General features: G+C 52.1%; 7 protein-coding genes across 7 annotated transcripts; 5 read left to right on the plus strand and 2 right to left on the minus strand.

The window, feature by feature from the left end:
* Positions 1-4,877: 4,877 nt before the first annotated feature.
* On the plus strand, positions 4,878-5,461 carry ACET3X_004152 (uncharacterized protein; the record flags this gene model as incomplete). The annotated part of the gene is made up of 3 exons (XM_069450325.1): positions 4,878-4,993; positions 5,058-5,187; positions 5,249-5,461. The coding sequence occupies 3 exons, from the start codon at positions 4,878-4,880 to the stop codon at positions 5,459-5,461; spliced, it is 459 nt and encodes a 152-aa protein (XP_069308130.1).
* A 1,887-nt stretch (positions 5,462-7,348) lies between these two features.
* Positions 7,349-10,141, plus strand: ACET3X_004153 (uncharacterized protein; the record flags this gene model as incomplete). The annotated part of the gene is made up of 1 exon (XM_069450327.1): positions 7,349-10,141. One exon carries the CDS (start codon positions 7,349-7,351, stop codon positions 10,139-10,141), a length of 2,793 nt encoding a protein of 930 aa, XP_069308131.1.
* Positions 10,142-10,482: 341 nt separating this feature from the next.
* On the minus strand, positions 10,483-11,644 carry ACET3X_004154 (uncharacterized protein; the record flags this gene model as incomplete). The annotated part of the gene is made up of 2 exons (XM_069450328.1): positions 10,483-11,061; positions 11,114-11,644. The coding sequence occupies 2 exons, from the start codon at positions 11,642-11,644 to the stop codon at positions 10,483-10,485; spliced, it is 1,110 nt and encodes a 369-aa protein (XP_069308132.1).
* Positions 11,645-12,021: 377 nt separating this feature from the next.
* Positions 12,022-15,584, plus strand: ACET3X_004155 (uncharacterized protein; the record flags this gene model as incomplete). Its single annotated transcript, XM_069450329.1, has 8 exons — positions 12,022-12,036; positions 12,178-12,375; positions 12,424-12,602; positions 12,652-14,023; positions 14,089-14,214; positions 14,288-14,298; positions 15,279-15,399; positions 15,498-15,584. 8 exons carry the CDS (start codon positions 12,022-12,024, stop codon positions 15,582-15,584), a joined length of 2,109 nt encoding a protein of 702 aa, XP_069308133.1.
* A 41-nt stretch (positions 15,585-15,625) lies between these two features.
* On the plus strand, positions 15,626-16,747 carry ACET3X_004156 (uncharacterized protein; the record flags this gene model as incomplete). The annotated part of the gene is made up of 1 exon (XM_069450330.1): positions 15,626-16,747. One exon carries the CDS (start codon positions 15,626-15,628, stop codon positions 16,745-16,747), a length of 1,122 nt encoding a protein of 373 aa, XP_069308134.1.
* Positions 16,748-19,104: 2,357 nt separating this feature from the next.
* ACET3X_004157 (uncharacterized protein) lies at positions 19,105-20,514 on the minus strand (the record flags this gene model as incomplete). The annotated part of the gene is made up of 1 exon (XM_069450331.1): positions 19,105-20,514. One exon carries the CDS (start codon positions 20,512-20,514, stop codon positions 19,105-19,107), a length of 1,410 nt encoding a protein of 469 aa, XP_069308135.1.
* Positions 20,515-20,862: 348 nt separating this feature from the next.
* Positions 20,863-21,900, plus strand: ACET3X_004158 (uncharacterized protein; the record flags this gene model as incomplete). The annotated part of the gene is made up of 1 exon (XM_069450332.1): positions 20,863-21,900. One exon carries the CDS (start codon positions 20,863-20,865, stop codon positions 21,898-21,900), a length of 1,038 nt encoding a protein of 345 aa, XP_069308136.1.
* Positions 21,901-24,686: the final 2,786 nt, after the last annotated feature.

A 24,686-nucleotide genomic window follows, 5' to 3' on the forward strand; every position in this document is an offset into this window, starting at 1 on the left:
AGATTGGGCGTTAGGATACCAAATATCCCATGATCCCCGTTACATAGACTGAAATTCTGAACTTTGAAATTCTCTCAGAGGTCAAAGTCATCCCAGTCTAGTACGTCTTCTTCTCGTCTGAACGATGTTGGCTGAGGTTCGTCTGATCGCACTGCCGGAGTACCTAGAACTTCAGGCTCACGTGGGACCTCTTGGCATCGTCGAAGTCCCCCAAGACCTGTTAAGACCTGGTGATGCTCTGAGAACGCACAAGTAGGTGTATCTTGCGCATTGGCAGGTCCATTGTTGATAGCTTGTTGAGGTGGCGTGACGGCTGTCGAATCTTGGAAATCATGAGTCTTTCCAGTCATGTCATTGTCTTCATCGGATGCACTCTCGTCGGATCGACAATTAGGACTGTCATGCCGTGAAACGGATTCAGGCGCCACACTAAGCAAGGAGGTTGCCCGTCTCTCTCGTAATAGACTAGAGTGCGTAGACTCAGCATCAGACTCAGATCCTGGCTCGCTGGCCGCTGGTATTGCTACCTCTGCGGGTGATGCTACATCTAGTTTATCAGGTGTGACAAACATTGATGCTCTCGAAACTGGTAGATTCGATGCACCGTGTTCATTGTTGGTTAGCGGCTCCTGGGCTACAGCTGTCGGCGCAGATAGCGCCGCCTGATGTGCTGCAGCTCTGGCTGCAAGAGGACCAAAGTCGAATTTTGCCCAATCAATCATGTTAGGATCTGGGGTAGCCTGGGGCAACTCCTCTGGGTCTTCAAGCCAGTCCATACGGCATGTATTTGCATATATGAACCAACCAGTAGCGCCGTCGTCCGTTCGCACACCGTAAGCCATTTGGGACTCCTCACCAGTTCTGGTATCGATGTCAAAGATGCCATGCTCGTACACCACGACTATGGAACCGCTCATAATCGAGATGCAACCCCCCTCTCTCAAAACGGGAGTGGGTTCCCACGTCGTCAAGACTCGTCGATGTTCCGTCCTTGTTGTGATAAGGCTCATCCAAGTCGGTTTGTGCCCATTAAAGCGTACTGACTGCGTGTCTGGAACTCCGATGAGCTTCAGATATACTGTTACCGGAAGCAATCCTTGTTCAGTAGCGACGTGAATCTTGCCGTTGTATAGATAGAGGTCGCAGTCGTCAACAACCCTAGCAGGCTCGTTCTTCGAGGTCTTCTTGCGACCTAGATCTTCAGACGTCCAAAATCTCTTCGCAGATAAACGGAGCGCCTCTTGCCGCAGGACTAGCATCTTGCGACTAAAGACTTCTGCCTCACTCTCGTTTTCGAAAGATCTTTTCAGCTTGTCAGATGGCTTGTTCACAATCTCGAATGGATACCCGTGTTCGATAGAACGAGAACAAAGGAGGGGTATGCTGTAGGCGTCATAGGCGACGAAGGTAAGGTCTTTCCCTGGCAAGCGATTCTGATCTGCATGCAAGTGCTGGTCATTCAGAGATCTCTTAATCTTCTCGTTCCGTCTCTTTATAGCAGCGTGGTTTACATTTGCCGTCTCTGACTTCTTTGAACTTTTTGTCGGAATCGTGTCAATGTCTTCTAACTCGTTTTGTTTTCGCTTGTTGTGCTTGGTCGGCAGCCCATCTGCCTTGCTCGAAACTGTGCTTAAATTTGCTGCCGCCATAGCCTCTCCGGATCTTTCAGCCCCTGCGGCTTGTATTTCAGATGCGATCTTGGCAGTGCTCTGATGCCGGATTTGGGGATTTACGACGGTAGTTTGGATGCCGGCTTCGTCCCGCAATTCCAAAACCACAACCTCGTTGTTGGAACTGGAATGTCGCACAGAACTGGCTTCGCTCTTCTGACCCGTGACATGTGGAGTGGATAATTTTGCACTTGCCTTTGTTGGCGGTATCCGTACGGTCTTGTGATCATCCTTCTCACTATGCGCCAGCTTAACATGTCTTGACTTCTCTGAAGCTGCGTTTGATATCGCAGCTTTGCTCGGATCAATGTGTGTTGACCTAAATCTGGTACCGCGAAACTTTCTCTTCTCTTCCTCACTCATTTTCTGGATTGTGGCGAGATCGGCGATTCTTTTGTACCCATCCTGGTCTGTATCCACCGCCGAAGTGCCTCTGTCTCGCGATGGCTCAACAACTGCAGCTGGTTGCATTTCTTCCGCTTCAGTGTGTGCCTTCTTGTAAACATGCAGCTTGTTGTCGTCATCCGCCTCTCGTTTGCGCTTTGCAGGAACCTGATCCACGCCGTCTTGAATTGCAATTCCGCGAACTCCGCCAACTTTCTGAGATGTATTTAGGTCTCCTTGGGTGGTATGAGCTGTCAGAGGGGTGCGCGACCGTTCGTTATGCCGATGGTGAGTGTGTTGATCACCTTGAGCGTCTCCCCGCTGCGGCGACATGCTCCAATTATCGCTTCGTCCGCGCATATCATGTCCTTCTTTAATTGTTTGATCTTGGGTCTGAATCGCTTTCCTTGCCTGTCCTCGGTGAGGGGGACCCGTCGTAGTCCTACGGAAGGTGTTGTGGGCGCCATGGACTGATTGTTGCGGCTTGCGCGAATTGGTATTGCGGCTTCTAGTCATGGTGCTGATTGTCCGAATATGAAAATATTGCGCGATTGTGATTCAAATTGGTCGTGTGTAGATGTGAGTACAATGGAGTGGGTGAGACAAGGGCGTTGTGCGGGTCCGTTGTCGCACGCTAGTCCCTTACGCTCGACTGTTTCTGTCAACCACTTTCACTGCGACCACTCTTTCACAGTCACATCCTCAAGGGAAGAACCTACCTCAGAACCTACCAAGGGAGGATTTCGATATTGTGAGCTCATAGTTGCGTTATCATGAGTCGGCGGATGCGACCTCTGTGGTAGGTAGGCACTGTCTGAGGTGAAGGATACTTGCAATCATACCTAATCTTGCCCACACAACCACCTACCCTCCGAAACGCATCCGCAACATTCAGTTTACTTGATGTTCTCCATATTAGCCCTTGAGATCACAAAACGCTTCTGCTGCTCCGTAAAATCGTCGCAGGCACAGCTGCAAGCGTAAAGCTCCAAGATAGCTTCAGCAGCACGGAAATGGACACTACGCATTCTTTCGAAGCATGGCGCGAAAGATGCGTTCGGCGGTCTGTCATGCAAGAGACGTACCGGTCTTTAAGGAGGACCTTCGATCTTGCTCATCGTATCATATTCGGGCACGCTTCCTGGTTACGCCGAGTAGTTTTCTGCTTCAAAGGGCATCGTTCCCGTGGCACGTGATCGTCAGATGACTGAACAGCCTGATAGCAAGGACCGTCCATATACCATCGAATTCTCCGTCTCAGCACTTGCAGCGGCTTCGCAGACGCCCCTGACCGACCACGAGCAATGCCCAGATATCGCATATGTCCCTCTTGCTATTGGTGACATCCTACCCTGCTACGCTGTGTGTCTTCGATTGACTTGTCTGCTGCGCAAGGAGAAAAACCTCCATTTCTTTCATACCGATAGCACCAGAAATTGACGGCGAGGGAAAGCGGTATTGGCTCTACATCTATGCGGTTATGCGCGCTCTTGGCATGGAAGCTGCGGAAAATTTTCAGCAGTTCGTCGAACGTCTCATGGGCCATGAAAGTGTTGTCGCAGATTGCAGCAGCTATCCATGTCTTTTGCGAACCTTGCAACCATCGGATCCGATCGAGGCATAGTTTGCTGGAAGAACAGCTAGGCAGACGTAGAGCAATACGCTTAGGCTGTCATCAGCGCAATGTGACAACACACGCGCTGCGCACCTACTTTTCGCAGCCCTCGTCAATGAACGGATGTAAAGGTGAATTCGTTGACTTGATCCAATCTGTTGGCCGTCTGGAATGATGGTAAGCGGTGAGGGTACGGACATCTCGATACAAAGCAAGGAAAACTCTCAAGTTTGGTGTTCAGACGTTCAGGCAATGCGGGGTCCCGAAGCTGAACACACTAAGACTTTTTCGGAAAGCCTCACCTTGGAATCACAAGCGATCCATCTCGCAGTACTTGACGTCTGATTTCGAGTTCAGCACCTCAACACACATGAAGAAGTCGGTCAGTAACATGCATCGTACACACCGCATCGGGTGTGAATCACATGTTTATGCGAGAGTTACGCTGCGTCTTCGCGACCCTAGCTAGCTCCTTAGCGATTTTCTTTTCCTCCGCAAACCCCCTTTACTCGAAGATCAATGCATCATTTCGTTCTACGGAACTCCCAACCGCTTCTCTCAAACCACATACACCGCTTGTCAGTGATTCGACCGCTTTACTATAGCTTTACTAGTTTCATTTCCCCTCTTTCCGCCTTCATGGTGACGGCAGGACATTTCTGGTGATAGGAATGCTGATGATGTATGATGGCTGACAAAGACCTCCACATCTTGACCGAGTAATGTTTGACCATTTATTTACCGACATTCCCGTTGTTCAGCTAATATGTATCCAGTCCGTCGTTCTGTCATTCCGCGTCGAATAAACTGCTGTCACCGCCAGATGTAAGGCAAGTACCGCCTTGATCGTGATTTAGTCCGGGCGATGGAGGATGAACACCGCCTAGTCGAAGAAAGTTGTCAGGGCTCAAATTCTCTACAGGCACAGTCATCTGGAGGTTGCGCTAACACACCCTAGCTCAATGCGAGAGTATGTTCCTGCATAGATCAATATTACACGTGCAGTGTTGAGACAGAACGGTACGGTGCTGCAGGTGTGTTCTGCCTGCATACTACGCTTTGACTTCATCTGAAAAGGCGATGGTGTTGTCGACACCTGTGTATAAGAAGGGAGGCATTCTCCTTTCTGTGGCAACACAACCACAAGCATCACATTCATATCATCAACTCTCTAATCAATACACCATCACCACATCTTAATAGCTATCATGCGTTTCACACAAATTGTCACTCTTCTTTCCGTTGCTGCTGCGGCCAACGCCCAGTACACCTACAACATCACCCAGGCAGAGAAATCGGGTAACATGGAGAAGTACAAGTGCTTGTAGGTTCAGACGTTCAGACCCTCCAGAAGCTCCTAAATCAAAGGACTAACAAGGGTATACTAGGGACAACAAGAAACTCAGCAGCTGGATGCCCAAGTGCCTTCACAAATGCCAGGACGACGCCAACCACGCTGACGGCTGTGCGCCCGATGACTTTACCTGCCACTGTATCAACTACAGTGTCTACTCTGCCGTAAGTCTTCACATTCAATCTTCTTGTTAAGTCGATAGAACATCATCTAATATCATCGTAGAAAATTGAGCCCTGCGCTTTTCCCGCCGCTCTTGGTGGTAAGGGAACCTGCTCTTTTGAGGAACTTGGCAAGGCACGCCCCATTGTTCAAGACATGTGCAACTTCTTCAACGCCACTCTCTACGATGACTACGAAGACTGCCATATGGAGCTTAGCGAGGAAAAGACTTATGAAATCCTTGCCGAGGAGGAGGTTGGAGAGATTACATACTAGAGAAATACCGAAGGCGAGTTAGGGAGAACATATAGTTTCAAATGATAATTGCATTAAACATGGAACAAGGTTATTGCTAACTTCATTTGCTGTTACTTCTTTACTCATCTACCTCACGTTCTTTTGCCGGATAGATTACTGGTTCATCACGTAACATGTCTCTTGTAGGAACAAATTTTTGGTCTTACTCAATTCTCCCAAACATACGGTTGTACATACTTCTACTCCAAAGGCACATAAATTCACAGTATGTAATTTCCACTTCACACCATAGCCTCACAACCGACCTACCACGTGCTATAAATGGGCTTACTTTCCTCCATTGTGCCTGTCTCACCACAAGGCTACCTTGTCTCTAGACCAGAACTTACATTTCATGTAACTTCCTCTCAGACAACCCAACATTATATCAGAGACACACAGCGAATACGGACAAGGAGGTGGCCATCGTGGTGGCGTTTCCGGTCAAGGCAGCGGTGACGGTGGCGGTACTGGCAGCAAGTAACAATTTCTGAAGGCTGGCATCTCGATCCGTATGTAATAGTGCCTTGTCAAGTTCCGTTTCGCTGTAACAGAAGACGCATCGTACGTACGATCACTTCTCTGCGCCATGTCGAGCTTCGCATGGGAATCTATACAGTCGGCAGGTTCTTCATTGAATGGATACTCTCATTAACGTACTCTTGCCTGGCTGTCATGGCGGCTTAGACCTTAGGCCGCTTAGAATCAGAACTCTGTTAGTCCTGCTGTCTGCGAAACTTTCAGCATGTGAGGGGTGACGCGTGAGTGGGCGGTAGTGGGATGCGACGAGAACGCGTTCAGTCCACGGGTCCGCGGAGTAGGACAGGGACCGCTTTGATTGTGATGAATGTTGCGGACATGTCGGGCACTCATCTCCCAGGAAAGTACTTCGCCGTCTGTTGTTCCGATGCCTAGAAGATGCAGCAATCCAGGATGAGCAGCGGGGTAGCGCGATTCTAGTTAGCGTTCTTGGCAAATCCTGACGCGCTCGCGTGTGCCAAGCACCCGTTCGACCGTGTGAAGCTTTCAAGGTTGCCACAACCCCTTCATTTTCGACTTCCATTCTCAAACATCCCATCGTCATGCCTGGGCCAAAGGTTGTCGCGTCGCTATACGATCCAGTAGCTGGCTTCCGGCCTGGTCTGGCATTTTGTCCTTCCTGACTACCTAGGTAGGGTCTCCACTGGTAAGATATGCAAACTTCTACCTGAACCCGCCACATACAATTATAGGCTCAAGATCGATTGCGCTCACTGTCTGCGCAGCAGTACTTAAGCTTGTGACCGGGAGATTAGTAGTCAGTGGCTGACCCCCTAGTGAATGGTTACTGCTGTATGCCCAGGTAGTCTTGGTTTCTTTTCTGCTCGAACAGCTAACCATGTCGAGCTTGTTCATGGTCTGTTTTAGTCCGTTCGAGGGTGTTACCCCTTTTTTCTTCTGACCTGACAGCATCGCCTCCGCATGTGTCGCCTCCAAATACCAATAGACTCGGTCGTTTTTACCCCGAGGTTAAATTGCGGAGAGGTCTTGACCTGCCTAGAAACCCTGTCGATCTACCCCACATCCGTAGTACCCACACTATCGCTATCACCTACAAGGCTCGCTAAGCATGAACCAAACTTGTTTGGGACCGCGTACATCACGTAATGGTGGATACATTCTTGCGTGCGGGCCGGCCGACGGGTATCCTTCCATAAGCGTGATGGTAGACCGGACATTGGATGCGTCAAGGCCCGTTGCAGTCAAGCTGTAACCGGGTATATGGGACGAAAATGCAAGTACAAATGCTTGCGCCTCGAGGCATCAGTTAGAGCGACAAGCCTTCCATTTGGTTGCGACTTCTTCCACTCTTTGCTTCATCTCAAGATGCTGAGAGCCTTCATCGGCCTTGCTGGTCTTGTCGGCTACGCGACCGCTCAAAGCGACTCTGTCAAAGTCAAGTGGATCGATGATACACCAGAATATCTCGCTGGCGTGACATTCGGTTTACCGTGGCCTCGTGGACAACACCTTGCGAACACTACAACCTTCACGGTATCTGGAGACGCGGACCTTCAGTCCTGGGTCACAGCCTACTGGCCAGATGGAACCTTGAAGTGGACCGGACACGCTCTGGGAGCCAGTGATTCTCCTGCCGACGAATACACAATCACAGCTTCCGGTACAGGCAATTCTTCAACCTTGAAGTTCAAGCGTCAAAGCAACGGCATCCAAGTTAGCGACTCTGGCGAGGAGATTGTTGTCAACGCCGGCAAGGTTGCAGCAACATTTCCTAAATCAGGCAATGTCCTGGTATCCGCCATCGAGGCAGGTGGAAAGACAGTCGGAACCAACGGTCATCTAGTCTTACGCTCTCAAAACGGCACGCCCGATGATGACGAAGACGGTAAACCGACCGGCATTGAGTACTACAGCTTTACCAGCAAGATATCCAACGTCACCGTATCGGAAGATAACAGCGTTCGTACATTGGTCACAGTCAATGGGATCCATACTATCAACGGGGATGGAGCCCACGACGACTGGATTCCTTTTACCGTCCGCTTCTACCTCTACGCCGACTCTGAAGCGATTCGCGTCATTCACACCATCATCTATGACGGAGATATGCATAAAGACTTTCTTTCGGGTATCGGTATCCGCTTCGATGTTCCCCTCGCCGAAGAGGAGTTTTACGATCGCCACATCCGAATTGCGGGTGTTGATGGCGGAATTCTACACGAAGCCGTCAAGGGCATCACCGGCCTGCGCCGGGACCCAGGTGTCGACATTCGGTCTGGACAATTCAACGGTACCGTCCTGCCGCCCAACTCTACGTGGGACCAAAGAGTGACTACTCGTCTACAGTGGATCCCGACATGGAGCGACTACCGCCTAACACAGCTATCGCCTGATGGCTTCAACCTCAAGAAGCGCACAAAGGCTGGCCAGAGCTGGGTTAAAATTCCAGGGGGTACACGTTCAGGTGGCCTGGCTTACCTAGGAGGTGCTACGGTTGGCGGTCTTGCTGTGGGCCTTCGTGATTTCTGGAAGAAGTATCCTACTAGTCTGGACATCTCCAATGCCGCGACCGACACAGGATCCATCACCATGTGGCTCTACAGCCCTCAGGCCGGACCTATGGACATCCGTCCATACCACGATGGACTTGGGCAAGATACCTACAAGAAACAACTGGATGCTCTGGACATCACCTACGAGGATTGGGAGGGGGGTTATGATACTCCCTACGGCCTTGGTCGGACGAACGAGCTTTACATCTACGCGTTTGACACCACACCATCTGCTGAACATCTTGCAACACTCACCAACTTCACCAACAACCCACCTGTTCTCATCGCCGAGCCCGAATACATGCGGGATACCAAAGCGATCGGGTCGTATTGGGACGTGCCTGGTGCTGTTGATTCCACCCAAGCGCAAACTATTGAGTCAAACATGGATTTCCTTATCAAGTTCTACGAAGACCAAATTGAGCAGCGTCGCTGGTACGGTTTCTGGGACCACGGAGATATCATGCACACATATGATAACGACCGCCATCAATGGAGGTATGATATCGGTGGTTATGCCTGGGATAACTCAGAGCTGTCACCTGATCTTTTCTTCTGGGACTTCTTCCTGCGCACTGGTCGGGCAGATGCTTACAAGATTGCTCACGACCAAGTGCGTCACGGAGGTGAAGTTGACTCGTATCACATTGGAAACTTCACTGGGCTTGGCACACGTCACGGGGTCCAACATTGGAGCGACAGTGCCAAACAGGCTAGGATCTCGACTCCAGTCTACCGCAAGGTGTTTTACTACATCTCTGGTGGTGACGAGCGGACTGGCGACCTGGTACGCGAAGTCATTGACGCGGACAAAGCCTTCCTTCGTGTAGACGCGAGACGCAAGGTGCGAGAGCCTGGTATTGTGTACAATCCTGATCCCGAAGCACTATTCCTCAACTTCGGAACTGATTGGGCCGGTATTGCACAAGCATACCTTATCGAATGGGAGCGTCGTGGGCCACGCTGGGAAGAATCCCGCAGAAAGCTTGTTGAGGCTATTGTGACATACCCTAAGCTCAAGAACGGATTTGCCACCGGCGAGGCATTCTACAACAGTCTTACCGGAGCCTGGGCGCCGCCGCCTACAGACCCGAACAACACTGGCAATGTCACCGTTTCGCATTTGTCTGGTGTGTTTGGCGTGCTTGAGACCATTGATCAGCTCATGGATCATTTTGGTGCGGAGCAAAAGAATATCACTCAACCTTTCTTTGACGCGTTTCTGGACTATTGCTATTATTATGGCGCCGGAAAAGTCGAACAGAGGGCCCGGTATGGCAAGGACTTTGGCAATCTCAGTCTGATGCAGGGTCACTCCCGCTTCACTGCCTATGTAGCCAACCACCGCAACAACGCGACACTAGTCCCAAGAGTTTGGTCAGAATTCTTGGGCGATGGTAGCAAGGACGGCCTTGCGCCCGGTGCTCCGTGGGCGAGAGTAAGGATCGATGGAAGTGACGCGCTTATCCCTGTTGATGAAGCTACATGGGTCAGTACAAATGCGGCAGCATTGTATGGTGTTGCTGGTATTGAAAATCTAGCTCTGGTTGGTCCGCCGGGTGTCAGCACTATCGGTGGTAATACTACCACAAGGAGGTCTGTATAGGCGTGCGTGTTAAAGACAACCATACTTCTTGAAATTCACTATTACTCTTTGCTGTACTTTTGTAGTGGTCTTCTCTATCCATGTGTTGTAAAGAAGTGTCAGGAATGTAGAACTGCAGGCGCACAAGTCTCTCCCAGGGGGGTCAGACAGAGTAGTCGTCTAACTTTCCTTGATTCGATTGATATATATATTGGTCATGGGAACATGCTCACATCGAGACCGCATATTCGCCGTTAAATCTGCCCGTATCGCCAGCTTGCCTTGACTCAGCGGAAAGCTCCCAGCTTCGCTTAGCTAGCATTACGTCCCGGAACGCCTTCATCGCTATTTGCTATGTGTATTCACTTGGTCTTCATAGCACCCTTGCCGGCCTTCGCGTCCTTGACTCTCTGCTTCTCCTTTTCGGTCTGCGGCAGCTCCATGCTCTTAGTGCCGACCTTGGGAAGGAACTTGCCGACGCGCTCCTGGTAAACCTTGTATTCAGGGTATTTGCCAGCGCTGAGCAGCTCGGTGAGCCAAGTGCTGGCCTGAAACAGGATCAGGTATCCAAATGCACCGGCGGCTGACCAGTTGGCGTAGGTTTCGGTCTCCAAGCAGCACCATTGATACAAGCATACCCAAAAGGCCTGTTCAGCGGCGAAGTTGGGGTGGCGCGACCAAGCAAAAAGGCCGGTTGTGTTGAATCCACGATCCAATTGCTCACGCGTGTATTTGAGGTCCGACGGTACCTTGGCGGTCTTCTGGTACGCACCCTTCGCTTTGTGGTAGTTCCATTGCGCTTGGTCAGCGAAGAACTCAAGAACAACGATAGCGAGCATGGAACGGCCGAACAAAGAATCGTAAGATGTGATGTCGTTGCCCTGGAGACGATTCGCGAGAAGGAGGATGTACGTAGGCGTAGTGATGAGCCAGAGCAGAATCTATCACTGTTAGCATATTCGCGCTCAGTGCACGTGGTTTACGAGTCCTCACATTCTGCCCAAGCGAGATGAAGGTGACGTTGAAAATGAACATGCCCGGTCCACCAACGTAGTCCTTAACAATGTTCCATCTGTAGTCTTCGCTGCCAACTTGGTATCCGCCCTTGCGCCAGTAGTTGAAGGTCAAGCGGGCACCCCAGATGATGGAGACAGCCATGACATGGTCCAGCTTCATTGTCGGTAGCCCGTTGAGATGGGCCCATACAGCGTAGTGTACATTGTAGATGGCGGGCAGCAGACTCCATAGCCGGTCGACTTGCGAGTAGTTGCGGTTGATCTCCGAGACGGCAAGCACAATGGGGGTGACAAACATGGTGGCAAACGCCAGCGCTGTCATGAGCGGGTTGGTCTCGACATAGAGGGCCTTGAGTGCCTGTGGGTCGGCTATGTGTGCTGCGACCTTGTACGGAAGGTTGTAGTATTGTGGAAGAAACGGCTCTACAGTTTTGAAGTAATCGGCGCACTCGGGCAGCGTCTTGACAAGAGGCAGCGCCATGTCCATGTATGTCCGGGGGTCTGGCATCGTCGCGGCGGGGTCTGTTGGTGGTGAAGATGTTGCGATGCTCCCGCACTCACGAGCTGGAGTTAGCGTCTGTTGTTTGCGACGTACAATGACCTCATGAAGTTTCCGGGTTTCCACGTCAGCGAGCTGCAGGAACGTCCGTGCGGGGCTTTGGACGCGCTAACTCGGCTCGACGCGTTTTCACATGACCGTGGCCATGTTCATCGTTCCAAAGACAAATGTCAGCTCCTTTGTTTGATAGTTCTAACGACAGATTAGAGGCATGCCTCGGGTGTTGTGTGTAGCGGAGAAGCCGTCGATTGCGAAGGCAGTCGCAAATCATTTGGGTGGCCAAGCACGAGCGGTAAGTGTGAATATTGTCCCATTTAGCCACCAATATGTACCTAGACAGTGTACATTTGGGCTTTGTTGACGAGCTGATGGCTCCAAGCATGGCAAACGTCTTCTGGGCATCTGGCAGTGTTTAGGCATCAATGACGCGACCGCCTTCTGGTTTGGGAATGCCGATCGAATGCAAGACTGACTCCAGATAGGAAAGTGTCCGCGGCATCCAGTGGGTCAAAAACTACAAGTTTGATTTTCGCTTCCAGTCCTGGGGGCAATGCTCTGTAACCTTTACATGCGTTGCGGGGCATATCGTCGCACAAGACTTCAATGATCGATTCAAGAAATGGCACTCATGCCAGCCCTCAGCACTGTTCGAGGCTCCCATAGTGTCGAGCATTGCAGAGGTGAGTGATGTGGGACTGACTACTTGACGCTGGCTGATTCGTTCACAGGACAAGAAGGCCGTAGCGAGCAACATCGAAGCGCAAGCCAAGTATGCGTCCATTCTGTTCATCTGGACCGACTGTGATCGCGAAGGCGAGCATATCGGCACCGAGATTCGCGACATTGCGTTGAGAGCGAATCCAAATATGCAGGTTTGGAGAGCACGCTTCAGCAATATCGAGAGAGCGTCTGTATCACTATACGATGGATATACCGTGTAAACTAACCATGTCCAGACATGTCATACATGCCTCCCAGAATCCCATACGCCTAGACGAAGCACAGGCGCAAGCCGTCTCAGCACGCATCGAGCTAGATCTGCGTCTCGGTGCAGCTTTTACACGCATGCAGACACTGGCGCTGCAAAACATGATCCCGCAACAGGGCGACGAGCGAGGCAAGGTGATCAGCTACGGATCTTGTCAGTTTCCAACGTTAGGCTTCGTCGTCGACCGATATCTGCGTGTACGCAACTTCGTTCCGGAGCCTTTCTGGTACATCAGACTTGCGCACACAAAGGACAAAATCGATGTCAAGTTCAACTGGCGGCGAGGCCATCTTTTCGATCGTATGGCAGTCATCCTGATCTTTGAGCGGTGTCTGCTTTCAAAGACGGCAAAAGTCACCAAGATGGCGAAAAAGCCGACGAAAAAATGGAAACCATTACCTCTGACGACAGTCGAGCTACAGAAGATGGGAAGTAGGTTCCTTCGCATGACTTCACAAGACGTCATGAAAGTGGCAGAAGACTTGTATACGAAAGGCTGGATCAGCTATCCACGCACCGAGACTGACCAGTTCGATGCTGGTATGGACCTGCGAGCGCTTGTCGGAAGGCAGACGCAAGATGGGCGCTGGGGTCCATTCGCACAGAATCTGATGAACGGTGCTTTCCACCAACCTCGCCAGGGCCGCAACAACGACAAAGCACATCCGCCCATCCATCCTGTCAACTACGTCGCCTCATCCCAGCTCAACGACAGAGAGCGTACCGTCTACGAATTTGTTGTTCGCCGCTTCCTCGCATGCTGCTCCGAAGACGCAATCGGTGAATCCACAGATATCGAGATTGAGTATGGAGGCGAGATGTTCCACGCACACGGTCTCACTGTCATTGCAAGGAACTACCTTGATGTCTACCCATACGACAAGTGGCAGAGCAGTCAAGTGCTGCCCCAGTACGCCATAGGCGAGACTTTGGAGCCCACGGAAGCGAATATACTGGACGGACAGACGACGGCACCTGGCTACCTCACCGAGCCCGAGCTCATTGCTCTCATGGACGCAAATGGAATCGGCACAGATGCGACCATGGCCGAGCACATTGCCAAGATCAAGGAGCGCGAATACGTCATGGCAAGACTCAAGGCGGGCGGCGGTGCAGCAGCGGTCGATGGGGCAGGTGCAGGTAGAGGGCGCGGAAGAGGAAGAGGAGGTGCAAGAGGGGGGCGTGGTGGGCGAGGCGGCGCAGCAGTAGGTCAGAACAATGGAGGAGGCACGGGTGGAGTACAGGAGTTTATCCCAACGACTTTGGGTATCGCGCTTATTGAAGGATACGACAACGTGGGGTTTGAGACGAGCCTCAGCAAGCCGTTTCTCCGGAAAGAAGTAAGTCGTGGTCGTGGGGTTGTTGGGCGTTGATGAGCCGGCATGATGACTAACACGGTGGGCAGATGGAAGTTCAGATGAAGGCCATTTGCGAAGGCCGCACTACGCGCACCCAAGTGGTGCAGCAGAACCTGGAGCAGTACCGGGCCGTCTTCACTCGCACGGTGCAGCAGATCAACGTGCTCAAGTCGGTATGTTGTATTTTGGGCCGAACTTTTTTGTCGAGTGTGTAGTCGCATCGCTAATGTCATATCGACCCACTAGGCGATCACGAAGTATGTGGTAAACGCAAATCACGGCTGAGGCATTTCCCACGCGGGCGCGGTGGGTGGCAGGGCGCACGTCATGTCGTGGGCTGAGGGTCAAGACTGGCGGCGATGGTTTGCGGCGGGATGTCTTGCAGTGCAGCCTGTCGGGAAAAGACGTGTGGCCGAGGGTGAGGGTGGTTGCGGTGCTAGCGAAATCGGACCTTTGGGTGGTGGCATGGGACCCCGCAGCGCGATAATGATGGCGCCAATGGGTGTTGTGGGTGCGAGGCATGGAGAGACGGATGGCCAGCATGAGGAGCCGATGCGCAAGATGCTGAGATGGGGCATCGGCTGCAAACGGAAAGCACAATCGCAACAGCCGCACGCATGCGGCTGCGATCATGGCATTGTCGTCGTCGTCGTCGTCGTCGTCGTCGTCGCCGCCATCACATCAGTGCAGTGCAGGCAGCCTCACGATGGGGAGACGGGGTCTCGGGGCCATGGGCGTGGTGCAACTCTAATGTTGCCCTGCTTCCAAGTAAGCTTCGAGTCCCTGGCCTGCAGCGCGAGGGGCGAAAGAATTCCATGACGCTTGTGCGAGGTGTGGCTGTCGGTGCGCCAATGGCAGGGGCACGAGCCGGAGCTGGGCGTTGTCAGATGCGCGTGCATGTGCCTTGCTGGGAGGATCCAGCTGCACTTGGAACCAGCGAGGCGGCCTTATCAGACAGTGCCAGCCTCTGCCTCGTCGATTCCGTAGACACGACTCACAACATAGCCCACACTGCAATATTGTATTCACGCTGCTTGCCCTCTGCCTGCTCTGCTCTGCACCACCCGTCTCTCTCGCCTCTGCTGCCACCCCCCCGACACGCTACTACCTGCATCCTCCCGTTACCGACTCGCTGATCACATCGCCGATCGCCAGACGTCTCGGAACGGTGAAGGCACAAGCTACGTTGCTGCAGCTTGCTATAACAACCCAACGCCAGCGCATATCTGCCCCATAGCTGCCCTTCGCTTGTCGCACAAGGCACTTCTGTCGCCGTCTTTAATTTCACACCCAAATTCCTGTTGCTGACCACACGACCCTACCGACGATACCCGGCACCACACGCCCAAGACACGCAGGTACGTTTGCCGCCACACCAAGTCGCATCACGCTGCAACTTTGTCTTTGACAAACGGCAACATTCTCATTTGCGTTTGCTGACGACATCACCCTCCAGACGTCCTGTCCATCCTCTGCGACTGCCCCCTTCAACCCGCGCTTTGACTCATCCAGTCAGCCCCCTCCCCCTGCCTCATACCAGTAAACATGGCTGCTTCCGCCCAGAAGCCCATGTCCAACATCGCCATGGCCTTTGGGCGCCAGGACAGTGGCCACGCTGCTTCGACTGGCACCCTCCCTACTCCCCCGAGTTCCATCTCTCCGACCCTTCCTGCGTACAAGCGACGCCCCATGCCCGTAGCCGGCCGTCTTCACACGCCCGAGGAGGAGTCCATGGACATAGACCTCCAGGATGCGGTAGAACACGCGGCAGCGCAGGACCAGCCTTCTGCCCTCTCCAAGGAGGCGCTGGCTGGGTTGGATGCGACGCGCCAGATTACGGCCCTCATGCTGGCCAAGCATCACCTGCCAGACATCATCGAGGGCCACGGCGCAATGCCCATCCGCGAGATGATGGCGCATCTGACGCATGCCGTGCCTGGCTTCTCGGGACTACCCCCTGCCAAGGCCCGTAGGCTCGTCGTCGCAGCGCTGGAACATCGCGCTGGCGGCGGCCTGCACGGCGAGGTCAAGTTTGAGAAGGTCGGCTGGGGGCGTTGGAGTGTAGCTGGCTCGGGCTCCCAGGCTGCGGGAATGCCCATCGGCGGTAAGCGCTCTGGAAATGGGCGGACACCGCCAGACAGTGTTGATAGCATCGGAGGCAGCCTCCAGATTCCCAAGTTGCGACAAGAGCGTGACGTCTACTCTGGCAGCTGGAATGCCGGCTCGTGGTCGCCGCACCGCCAGGGCGAAGACGAAGAAATGGCTGACCAAATGTCGCTGGACGACTCCGAAGGCAGTACCGAATCCGACTCGGCTTCGGACATGGAGCTGGAAGAGGAAGAATTAAATGACGACACTGATCAAGAAGATTGGGCGACCATGGGGCCTGAAGCTCTTCGCGAGACCCGCCGCGGTCCGCGCCGAGAACACCGCGATTACAACTATCTAAGCCGAACACAGACGAGCAACCCGCGCTATCGGAGCATATCCGCCCAGGCCCACTCTCTGCCTCAGCCTCACCACGGACGCACTGCGACGCCCACATATAAACCTTTCCTTACTGTTCCTCATGCATCCCACGGTAATCACGTCGTGAACGCGGGCTCTCCTTTGACTTCTTCCATTTTCAATGCATCGGCTGGTGTGGCCGGGTCTGGCGCTGAGCGCGACGCTATCGAGGCACTCATTGCCATGGGCTCCATGTAGACCCTTTTACCCCACAGCATCGTGCTGTACAGTGCTAGCCACCGGCACAACGCCCTATGAAACACGACTAATACCTACGACATTCAACATTAGATTACGGCAGCGCCTTTGGTTAAGCGCAGCTGCGCTGGGATTTGTTTTGGGTCTGATTGGATTACGTTGGCATACCCTCAGGTTCTCGATCTGCATGGTTCTGGTATGCAATTGGGACGATCCGTCAAGTGCTCATGTGGATCACATGGACTTTTTGATGTTTTTTTTTTCTTTGCGTGTTTACCTTACCGCTTTATCTCTTCCAAGACATTATTGGACTATACCGACATTTACCTTTTATCAGTATACTCTACACTACTCGGTACATGGAGACATGGCATGCGCAGTATCATTTGCCTCTAGGTCCGGCGCTTGTCTGGCGTTGAGGCGTATGGGTTGTGGTTAGGCGATGGGCATAGATATTACGCAGCTTGTACATATTCTTCTGTAAAGACAGACACTCTACTCCGCTCGTCGACTGGCTGGCATGCTAGTGAGCTTTATGCTGTCGTTTACACGCTTTGGTCGTAAAGACTGAGCACAATACAATCCATGCTCAACACTTTGTGTCTTGTAAGCTCAAGGTGTTGGGTATGCTTGACAGCAATTCTCTCCTCACCTCACTTGATGATGTTTTTTAAATTGCATCGTAAACTAGTGTATTGACGCGCAGAGGTTCAGGGCAGAGTTTTCAAGCGCAGGCATTCACGCACCCGTAAGACCACACTGTTTTCACCATCCGCGTTACAACTGCTATAGGGCGAAAGAATAAAGCTGTGTCGCACGCTGCGACATTCGAGAGAATGGTTCAGTATAGGAACCAAGACTCATTCAAAGAGCCATTCCTTTCACACCTGTGCGGGTATTTATCGAAATTATAACGGTCTGCACTCCGTCACTACTGATTGCATTAATCAAATGCTTCATCTGGGGGCGTTTCAATGTCTCGATAGCTGTGAAGACGTTCGCGTCGTGTCTAACATGGCCCATTGCAGACTGTAACAATCAATGTGAACAACATCACATTCAACGTCAACGTATTGCTTCACAACACACAAACACCCATACATAAGCTCGTAAGACATAGGTGCGTACTAGAAGTTCCACTCTCCACTCTAGTTCAGCTCTTTGAGACGCCGATGTCGTAAATCCCTTTTCCCAGTCTTTCTCGATATCGGATACCGGGACGAGTGAGAACCAGATTTCAAGCATGAGCCAAGAGTATCTGCAAGAGAACAGCCTTGAGACGGAGGTGGTACAGAACCAAGGGTTGAAAGAGGTAGTCGAAATACACTGGCCTATGTACATCCCCAAACACGCAACTTTCGCAGTGTCAGCGCCACAACCCATCCAAATAGCAGCACCTTACTCGATACAGGTTCAATCTTCTTCACCTATACATATCATATGCGACAGAGAACTCAAAGTATTACCAGCTGGTCCAGTTACACCAGGCTTCGCAAGAGGGTGGCTGAATTTACCGACCGAATTGAAGCTTCAAATTCTTCGTCATAATCTTACCTTTTCCCTCTACAATCTGGCCCTCAAACATCAACACCGTAACGCGAAGAGAGCTTTTTCCATACCTGGGAATGACACCAGATATCGCTACAGTTGCGAAATCCGTGTTTTACCAAGAAAACCGATTCATCATGCAATTCTCGTCTTCGGACCCGCGCAGAAAGTCCGTACTGGCCAGACCTTGCATGGTGATACGGCCTCAGCTCCGTCGTGTCACGTTCTTGACTCGCTTGACAGCACCAGACTGGGAACTATTACAAGCCATGTCGACGGCACAACACGCCGGCTTTACGGGCTTGATACATCTTGAAGTAAGGTGTCTTTCATGGGAAGCTGCGGTAAGCTTAAACAATCTCAAGCCCAGCACATCAGGCTCAGGCTTGCTGTCATTTGAAAAGGAATATCTTGCGCGTCGAGGAGAACCTGTACATTTTCCTTTCAATGGCGTCGTTACCTATGATCGATCGGGCTTTGTGACAATAGGAACACGGGAGTTGGATGATGCGTGTTGGAGTCGGTCGCGTCGTATAGAAGAGTATGTGACAAGGGATATCAAGTTTACGAAGTAGTATGACATGGAGATATCTTCCATAATCACCACCTCTATGCTGTGATCGCCAGTCAAATCTTGAGCATACCACTGATGAAAGAGCAGACTGGATATGCAACGATCATAGTTAGCCTAATGCTTCTCTGAGCACAACTACAGCAAAGGGAAAAATGGGCAGTAGAATATGTATAGGAATTACCGCTGTCTTTTCATATTGAAACTGCTAGATAGAGACCAAGTTATATGATCCATGTTAGTCCTCGCTGTCAAAAATGACTTTACTTCTCCCCTGTGTACCTTTATCAACAGCAATCCCAACCTTTCTGACTACTTCCTTGTCGAGGAAAGCAACGCCCAACTCTTGACTCGTAAACCAACTCGCCCGGTCAAGGTTTCCAGAGCCCAAAACAAGCACCTCATCGTCCACAATCGTCATCTTGAGATGCGATTGTTGAGGCTCCCCCGCCTCATTTCCCCTCTTCTTAGGACCACCGATGGGCTCAAAGTATGACACATGTAGGCGGCCGGGTTTGAGAGTGGCTATGGCTGCTTCTTCATCGTTCGGGTTACCGCCATCGGGACTCAGCTGTTGATAGCGTCTAATGAGCTTCTTGATGCAGCGCGATGTCGTGGTACCTGCCGTGACCAACTGCTCGAGTATCATGAGACGTTCAGAGGTCAGAATGCGGACATCCACACCACGGGCGAGTGCTTTGAGTAACGCTGACAAGACGGGTGGTGCAGTAACGTTCGGTGTCTGTATACGAATGGTTCTTTCGGCCTTTGCGAAAAGTGCGAGTATGAAAACATTCAAAGGCGTCGATGGTGCTTGAAGGACGTCCTGGGATCCGATGAAGTTGAAGCGTGGATTGCGATGGTGCGGACTCGGAAGGAAAATGGTAGGTATATCCCGAGCCGACAATAATTGCGAGGACATCAATGCATCGTGAAGCTTGACCGCGACATTTTCAGGAGCATCAAGGGTGGTTGGAGCATCCTCTCGCCGCTCCCAAAAAGTGCGATAGAACTTGAGAAACTGTTCGACAACAGGTCCAGTGAGGGTCACAGCACCCTCGAACCATTCCTCCCAACTGATGTTGCAGCTCGGTAATACTGCGGTCTTTCGATCGACGAGAATAAATTTTGGGTGCATGACTGAAAATGGTAGAATGAAGATTGACTTGATCGTGAGGTCTAGTCCATTGAGTTCAGATGGATCAGGCAAGCCCAACTTGGTGACCCAAACAGACGGTGGATAAGTCTGCCCTGTAGTAGCTTGCTTATGGAACAGTTTTTGGAAGACTGAGCTGGAGGAAAAGCATAATCGAACCCTAATCTTGTCTGTCCCTCTTCGGACGGCCTTTCCAGACAGCCTCCTCAGAACCTGGTTGAGTGTGTCGAGTGTTTTCGACCTGGCCCAGAAGCAGGTGACTAGAATGAGCTCATGGGAGGTAGACTCGAGAAGAGGCACTAAAGATTCGTAGATGGTGGAACCGGTACCTGTCATGAAGGCATCTAGATGAGAGGTCGTGATTAATGACCGCGGATAACGGGCATAGTAGTTCGGATCACCATTGGCGTTGTTAGGCGCAGCGGCATCGAGGGCCGAGATAAAGGGCTCGTTAAAACTGGAAACAACAGGGGACGATAACAATGGCGCCATATGGGCTTAGCTTATTCTGTGCAAAGATGTCGGTGCCAAAGAGATTGAGGTGAAGTGGTAGCGAGACCCGACTGTTGATAGATGACGTCGGACGCGACCGCCACGAGTGGACGCGTCGAGACTAGTCCGCATCTGGAAAGCTCTACAGGGATGGCCGAGCAGCTCCAATCCCCGCCAAAATTTCCGAAGCTCTGAGCGGTAGCCAACGACATGACCAGAACACCCACGAATTCACACGAGTAGAAGCGCGAACAGACCGAACCCACCAGACCTCTGCAATTCGATAAACTACATACGACAGAATAGGAAGACAGAGCCCCCGCCACCGCAACAGGCGCATCCCCAGCCATGACAATCTCTATCCTCCCACCTAGCGCACCGCTGCCACCACGGCGCGATGCGAGAGACGACTCGGACGACTCAGACGTGGACATGGAGGACGACGACCTCGTGACTTCCGACTCAAAGGCGATAGTAACACCCGGCGAGGCCATAACTTCGGACCCGCAATGGATGCGCGGCCACGGCACCTACATCCCATCCATACCTCCCTCTTCCACAACCATTATATCTACCGTTGCCGGTACTCTGCACAAGACGAACAAGCTGCTTTCCGTGCAACCGCTGCGCGCCCGGTACCAACCCGAGATTGGTGACTTGGTCGTGGGACGCATCGTGACGGTGGGAACAAAGAAGTGGAACGTGGACATTGCAGCACCAATGCACGCAAACCTGCCTTTGTCTAGTATAAACCTGCCCGGTGGAGTGCTGCGGCGAAGGACAACTGTAGACGAACTGAATATCCGGACCTTCTTCCAAGAAGGCGATCTGCTCGTTGCCGAAGTACAGAGTCTGCACCAGGACGGCACCGCCTCCCTCCACACGCGATCGCTCAAGTACGGGAAACTACGCAATGGTCTGTTTACTAGCCTGAGTGGCGCTGGTGGTGGCATACTGAGTCGCAAGGGTGGCGTTGTGAGGAGCAGACGGCAGGTGTTTACGCTGAACACGGCGGCCGGCGAGATCGACATCGTACTTGGTGTAAACGGTTACATCTTCATCAGCAAGCACATCACAACCAATGCTGACCCAAAGGAGATGGGCATCAACCGACTCGACGAGAGCGTAACCGAGACACTGTATTCGAGCCAAAATGACGACATCGAGCCGCCAGTCATGCGGGAGATAACGAGGGTCAGCACGTTGATCAGGGGATTAGTAGCATGTGGCGCCAAAGTGGACGAGGCCACCATTGTCAAGGTCTACGAGGGCGCGGTCGAACTTGAAGCTGAGGAACAGACTCTTGGTAGTGTGGAGAGGGGCATTGGCGCAAAGGGCGTTGTAGAAGCTGTGCTCGGACGACTCGAGGTTGAAGCTGCCGGCTGAAGATGAGATCGAGGGCGAGGCATCCATACGTCGAGCAGTAAAGGTTGAGACAGCATCCCATGCTGTTTTTCGAAGCAGCAGGAGACTACCATGCGACTCTACGTCTCGCGTCCGACGGGTCGCCAATGGGCAACAGCTCAGACCATCTCACTGCAACAAGGTAGCTAGCAGTTAGCAGTTAGAGCCGCTACTCGCATGGGTAAGTACACACAACCACGCACGGCAACCAACAACTCAAAGGTAGTCATTCATGCCTTCATCATCACGCCACAAGTGCGTGTTATCTCGTAATCGTATATGTAAAACACTGGCCCCATATCATGGAAGCGAAAGAAGAAATTCGTACACAAACAAATACCACGAGTCTGTCGAAACACCTTGTTAACCTTCCATTACCAGTACGCCCTCCCTCTCCAATCTTCTCAAGCTATCGATATCACCACCAGCCTCTATCACAGCCTTCACCGCCGCGCGGCTAAGCTTCCGTCGCTTGTCGGCGGCTTCCTTCTCCCGTCGTGCTTTGGTTTTGCTGGATCCGCTGGGTGCCACGCCTGTGAGAATCTTGCGACTGTCGTCTGGCGTGAAGTTCACGAAACCAACGCCGCTACTGCTTGTGCTCGTCTGCTTTGAGAGTTGCTGCGAAGTGTTGCTGGATTTGCGTCTCGTTGACGACTGGCTGGAGCGGTGGCTAGATGCGTGCGACTGTCGGTGGAAGCGTGGTTCGGCCCGTGGCGAAGGAGAGCGCGAGACTGACTGACTGATAGAGGAAACTTGGTGTTGCATGTGATGATGATGATGATGATGCTGTTGTGACTGTGGCTGCGTGTTGTACATGACACCATAGGCAGCCATGTCATATGCGGCCGAGGACCTCGAGGCAGAATAACCATCGTACATACTGCCAAAGCCGTACGGACCCGGTTCGCAAGATATCCCCAGTCCTTCCAATCTCATGTTCTGGTTTGTGGACCGTAAGTTGCCTTGGCTGAAGCTGATCGGATGGGAAGGGTGACCGGTGGAAACGTTGTCATCCCACCAGCCTGCACTTTGGGTGCCGTCAGTAGAACCACACGAGGCTGAGAAGCCAAGATCCAGAGCTGATGATGTGTTAGGGCCCCACGCTGTCATAGGTAATTGGAGAGAAGAGGGCGGGGTCTGCAAGGCTGGGAGAGCCGCACTTGGCGCACTGGAAGAGCTGGAAGAGAGCCCCGTATCGTTGCCAAAGCCGCAACCGCTGTTGCCAGAGATGCCAGTTGCTGGCGATGCGCAAGGTGTCAATTGGTAGCTAGGAAAGCCAGATGCGTTGCTGGGTAGGCTAGAATAGCTATCGGCGTAGGTCCGGTAATGGCCCCGGGCGAAGAACTCGTTGCTTTTGCTCTTGGTAGACAGTGGGGGCGAGGTAATCCCATGTGACGAGGCTCTTACGAAAGAGTTTGGCAGACTGTCCGTCTTGCGGGTCCACGTATTCCCAGCTGAAGGGTGGTGTTGAGAAGATTGCATCATCTTTGTGAAAGTTGAGGCATGCGGCTTTTTAGAGGTCTTCGAGATGCCACGGTGCTTCAGCTGATTGTAGATAGACACAGCCTTTTTGACAGATCGACCGGAAGCGTGGGGTCGAGTTGTAGGAGGCTGAGAGATGGACCTAGATTGCTTCCTCTCGAGTTCAAAGAAATCGTCAAGACTCAACAACTCAGAGTCGCTCAAAGAGTCATTTCCCGTAGACGAAGTAACGTAAGAAGATGATGTAGAGTCCTCGGCTCGCAGTAGGGTTGGGTTTTGTTCGTACTTTTCGAGAGCCTTGTGCCAAGCAGCCTGCGTTTCCCGATCAAGTATAGGCTCAGAGCCAAAAAGCTCACTCTCATTCGACAAAAGTGAGTCAAAAAGATGCTTTGGTTCCTCCGAGCTCGTTTGATTGGGGTTGCATTCACCGAAGTGATTGAGCAAGTCCGTTTGAACATACTCTTCGAAGAGGCGATCTAGATCGACCACGTCGCCCTCTTTGTTGCTGGTCTGTCGGATTGGCATAATGTCGGTAGGGGGCTGATGGAATAACGATATACTGAAGTGAGTTTCTCACGTGCCTGCGTGTTGTGCTCAGATTATGGCCAGGAAGGTAAGCGAGGATTGTCGCAGTTGGTGGCAGAACAGACGATGAGAGTAACACGGTACTTGTACCTTACTGGTAAATGTGCTGTAGTGGTTTCAAGCCCGCAGGAATAATTTCTGTAACGTGCCAATGATGCCTCATAACAAGCGTGCTAAACAAACCAGATGGGGACATTCAACTCTGCATCCAAATATGGCAGAGCACCTTGCCAGCCATCGCCTACTCGGTGCACATTCCAGCTATACTTAGCGTACTAGGTCGAATCGGGCTGACCCAGGGTTGGAATGGGGCATGACCAAGCCCCAGCCCTTTCGTTTCAAGTAGTTTTGAGGCGTTCGCACCGTCCAGGTCCCAAACATTACGAATTTGCGACCAGGGCCATTGGGCATTTGGTAACGACAGAGGGTTCGTGCTCATGCAGCCAGATACCGGATCTTGGGGTACTTTCTTTAGAGGCGTCGTCCATACCGCAGGTACCCGTTACACGACAATCGACTTGTAGATGATTCTTTGTTGACCCGTCTCTTTGTGTATGCCGAAGTTTGACCCGACCGGCGAGGTAGCTAGGCCGCATGAAAGGTGGTTTCAGAACTAATGTTTGAAGTGCCTGTGCAGCTGCATGAGCTGTAAACATGAAGCCGTTGATCAGGTCTCGTGAATTACGACATGTTCATCCTAA

The sequence above is a fragment of the Alternaria dauci genome, chromosome 3, assembly GCF_042100115.1.
Source record: "Alternaria dauci strain A2016 chromosome 3, whole genome shotgun sequence".
Classification (NCBI taxonomy): Eukaryota; Fungi; Ascomycota; class Dothideomycetes; order Pleosporales; family Pleosporaceae; genus Alternaria; species Alternaria dauci.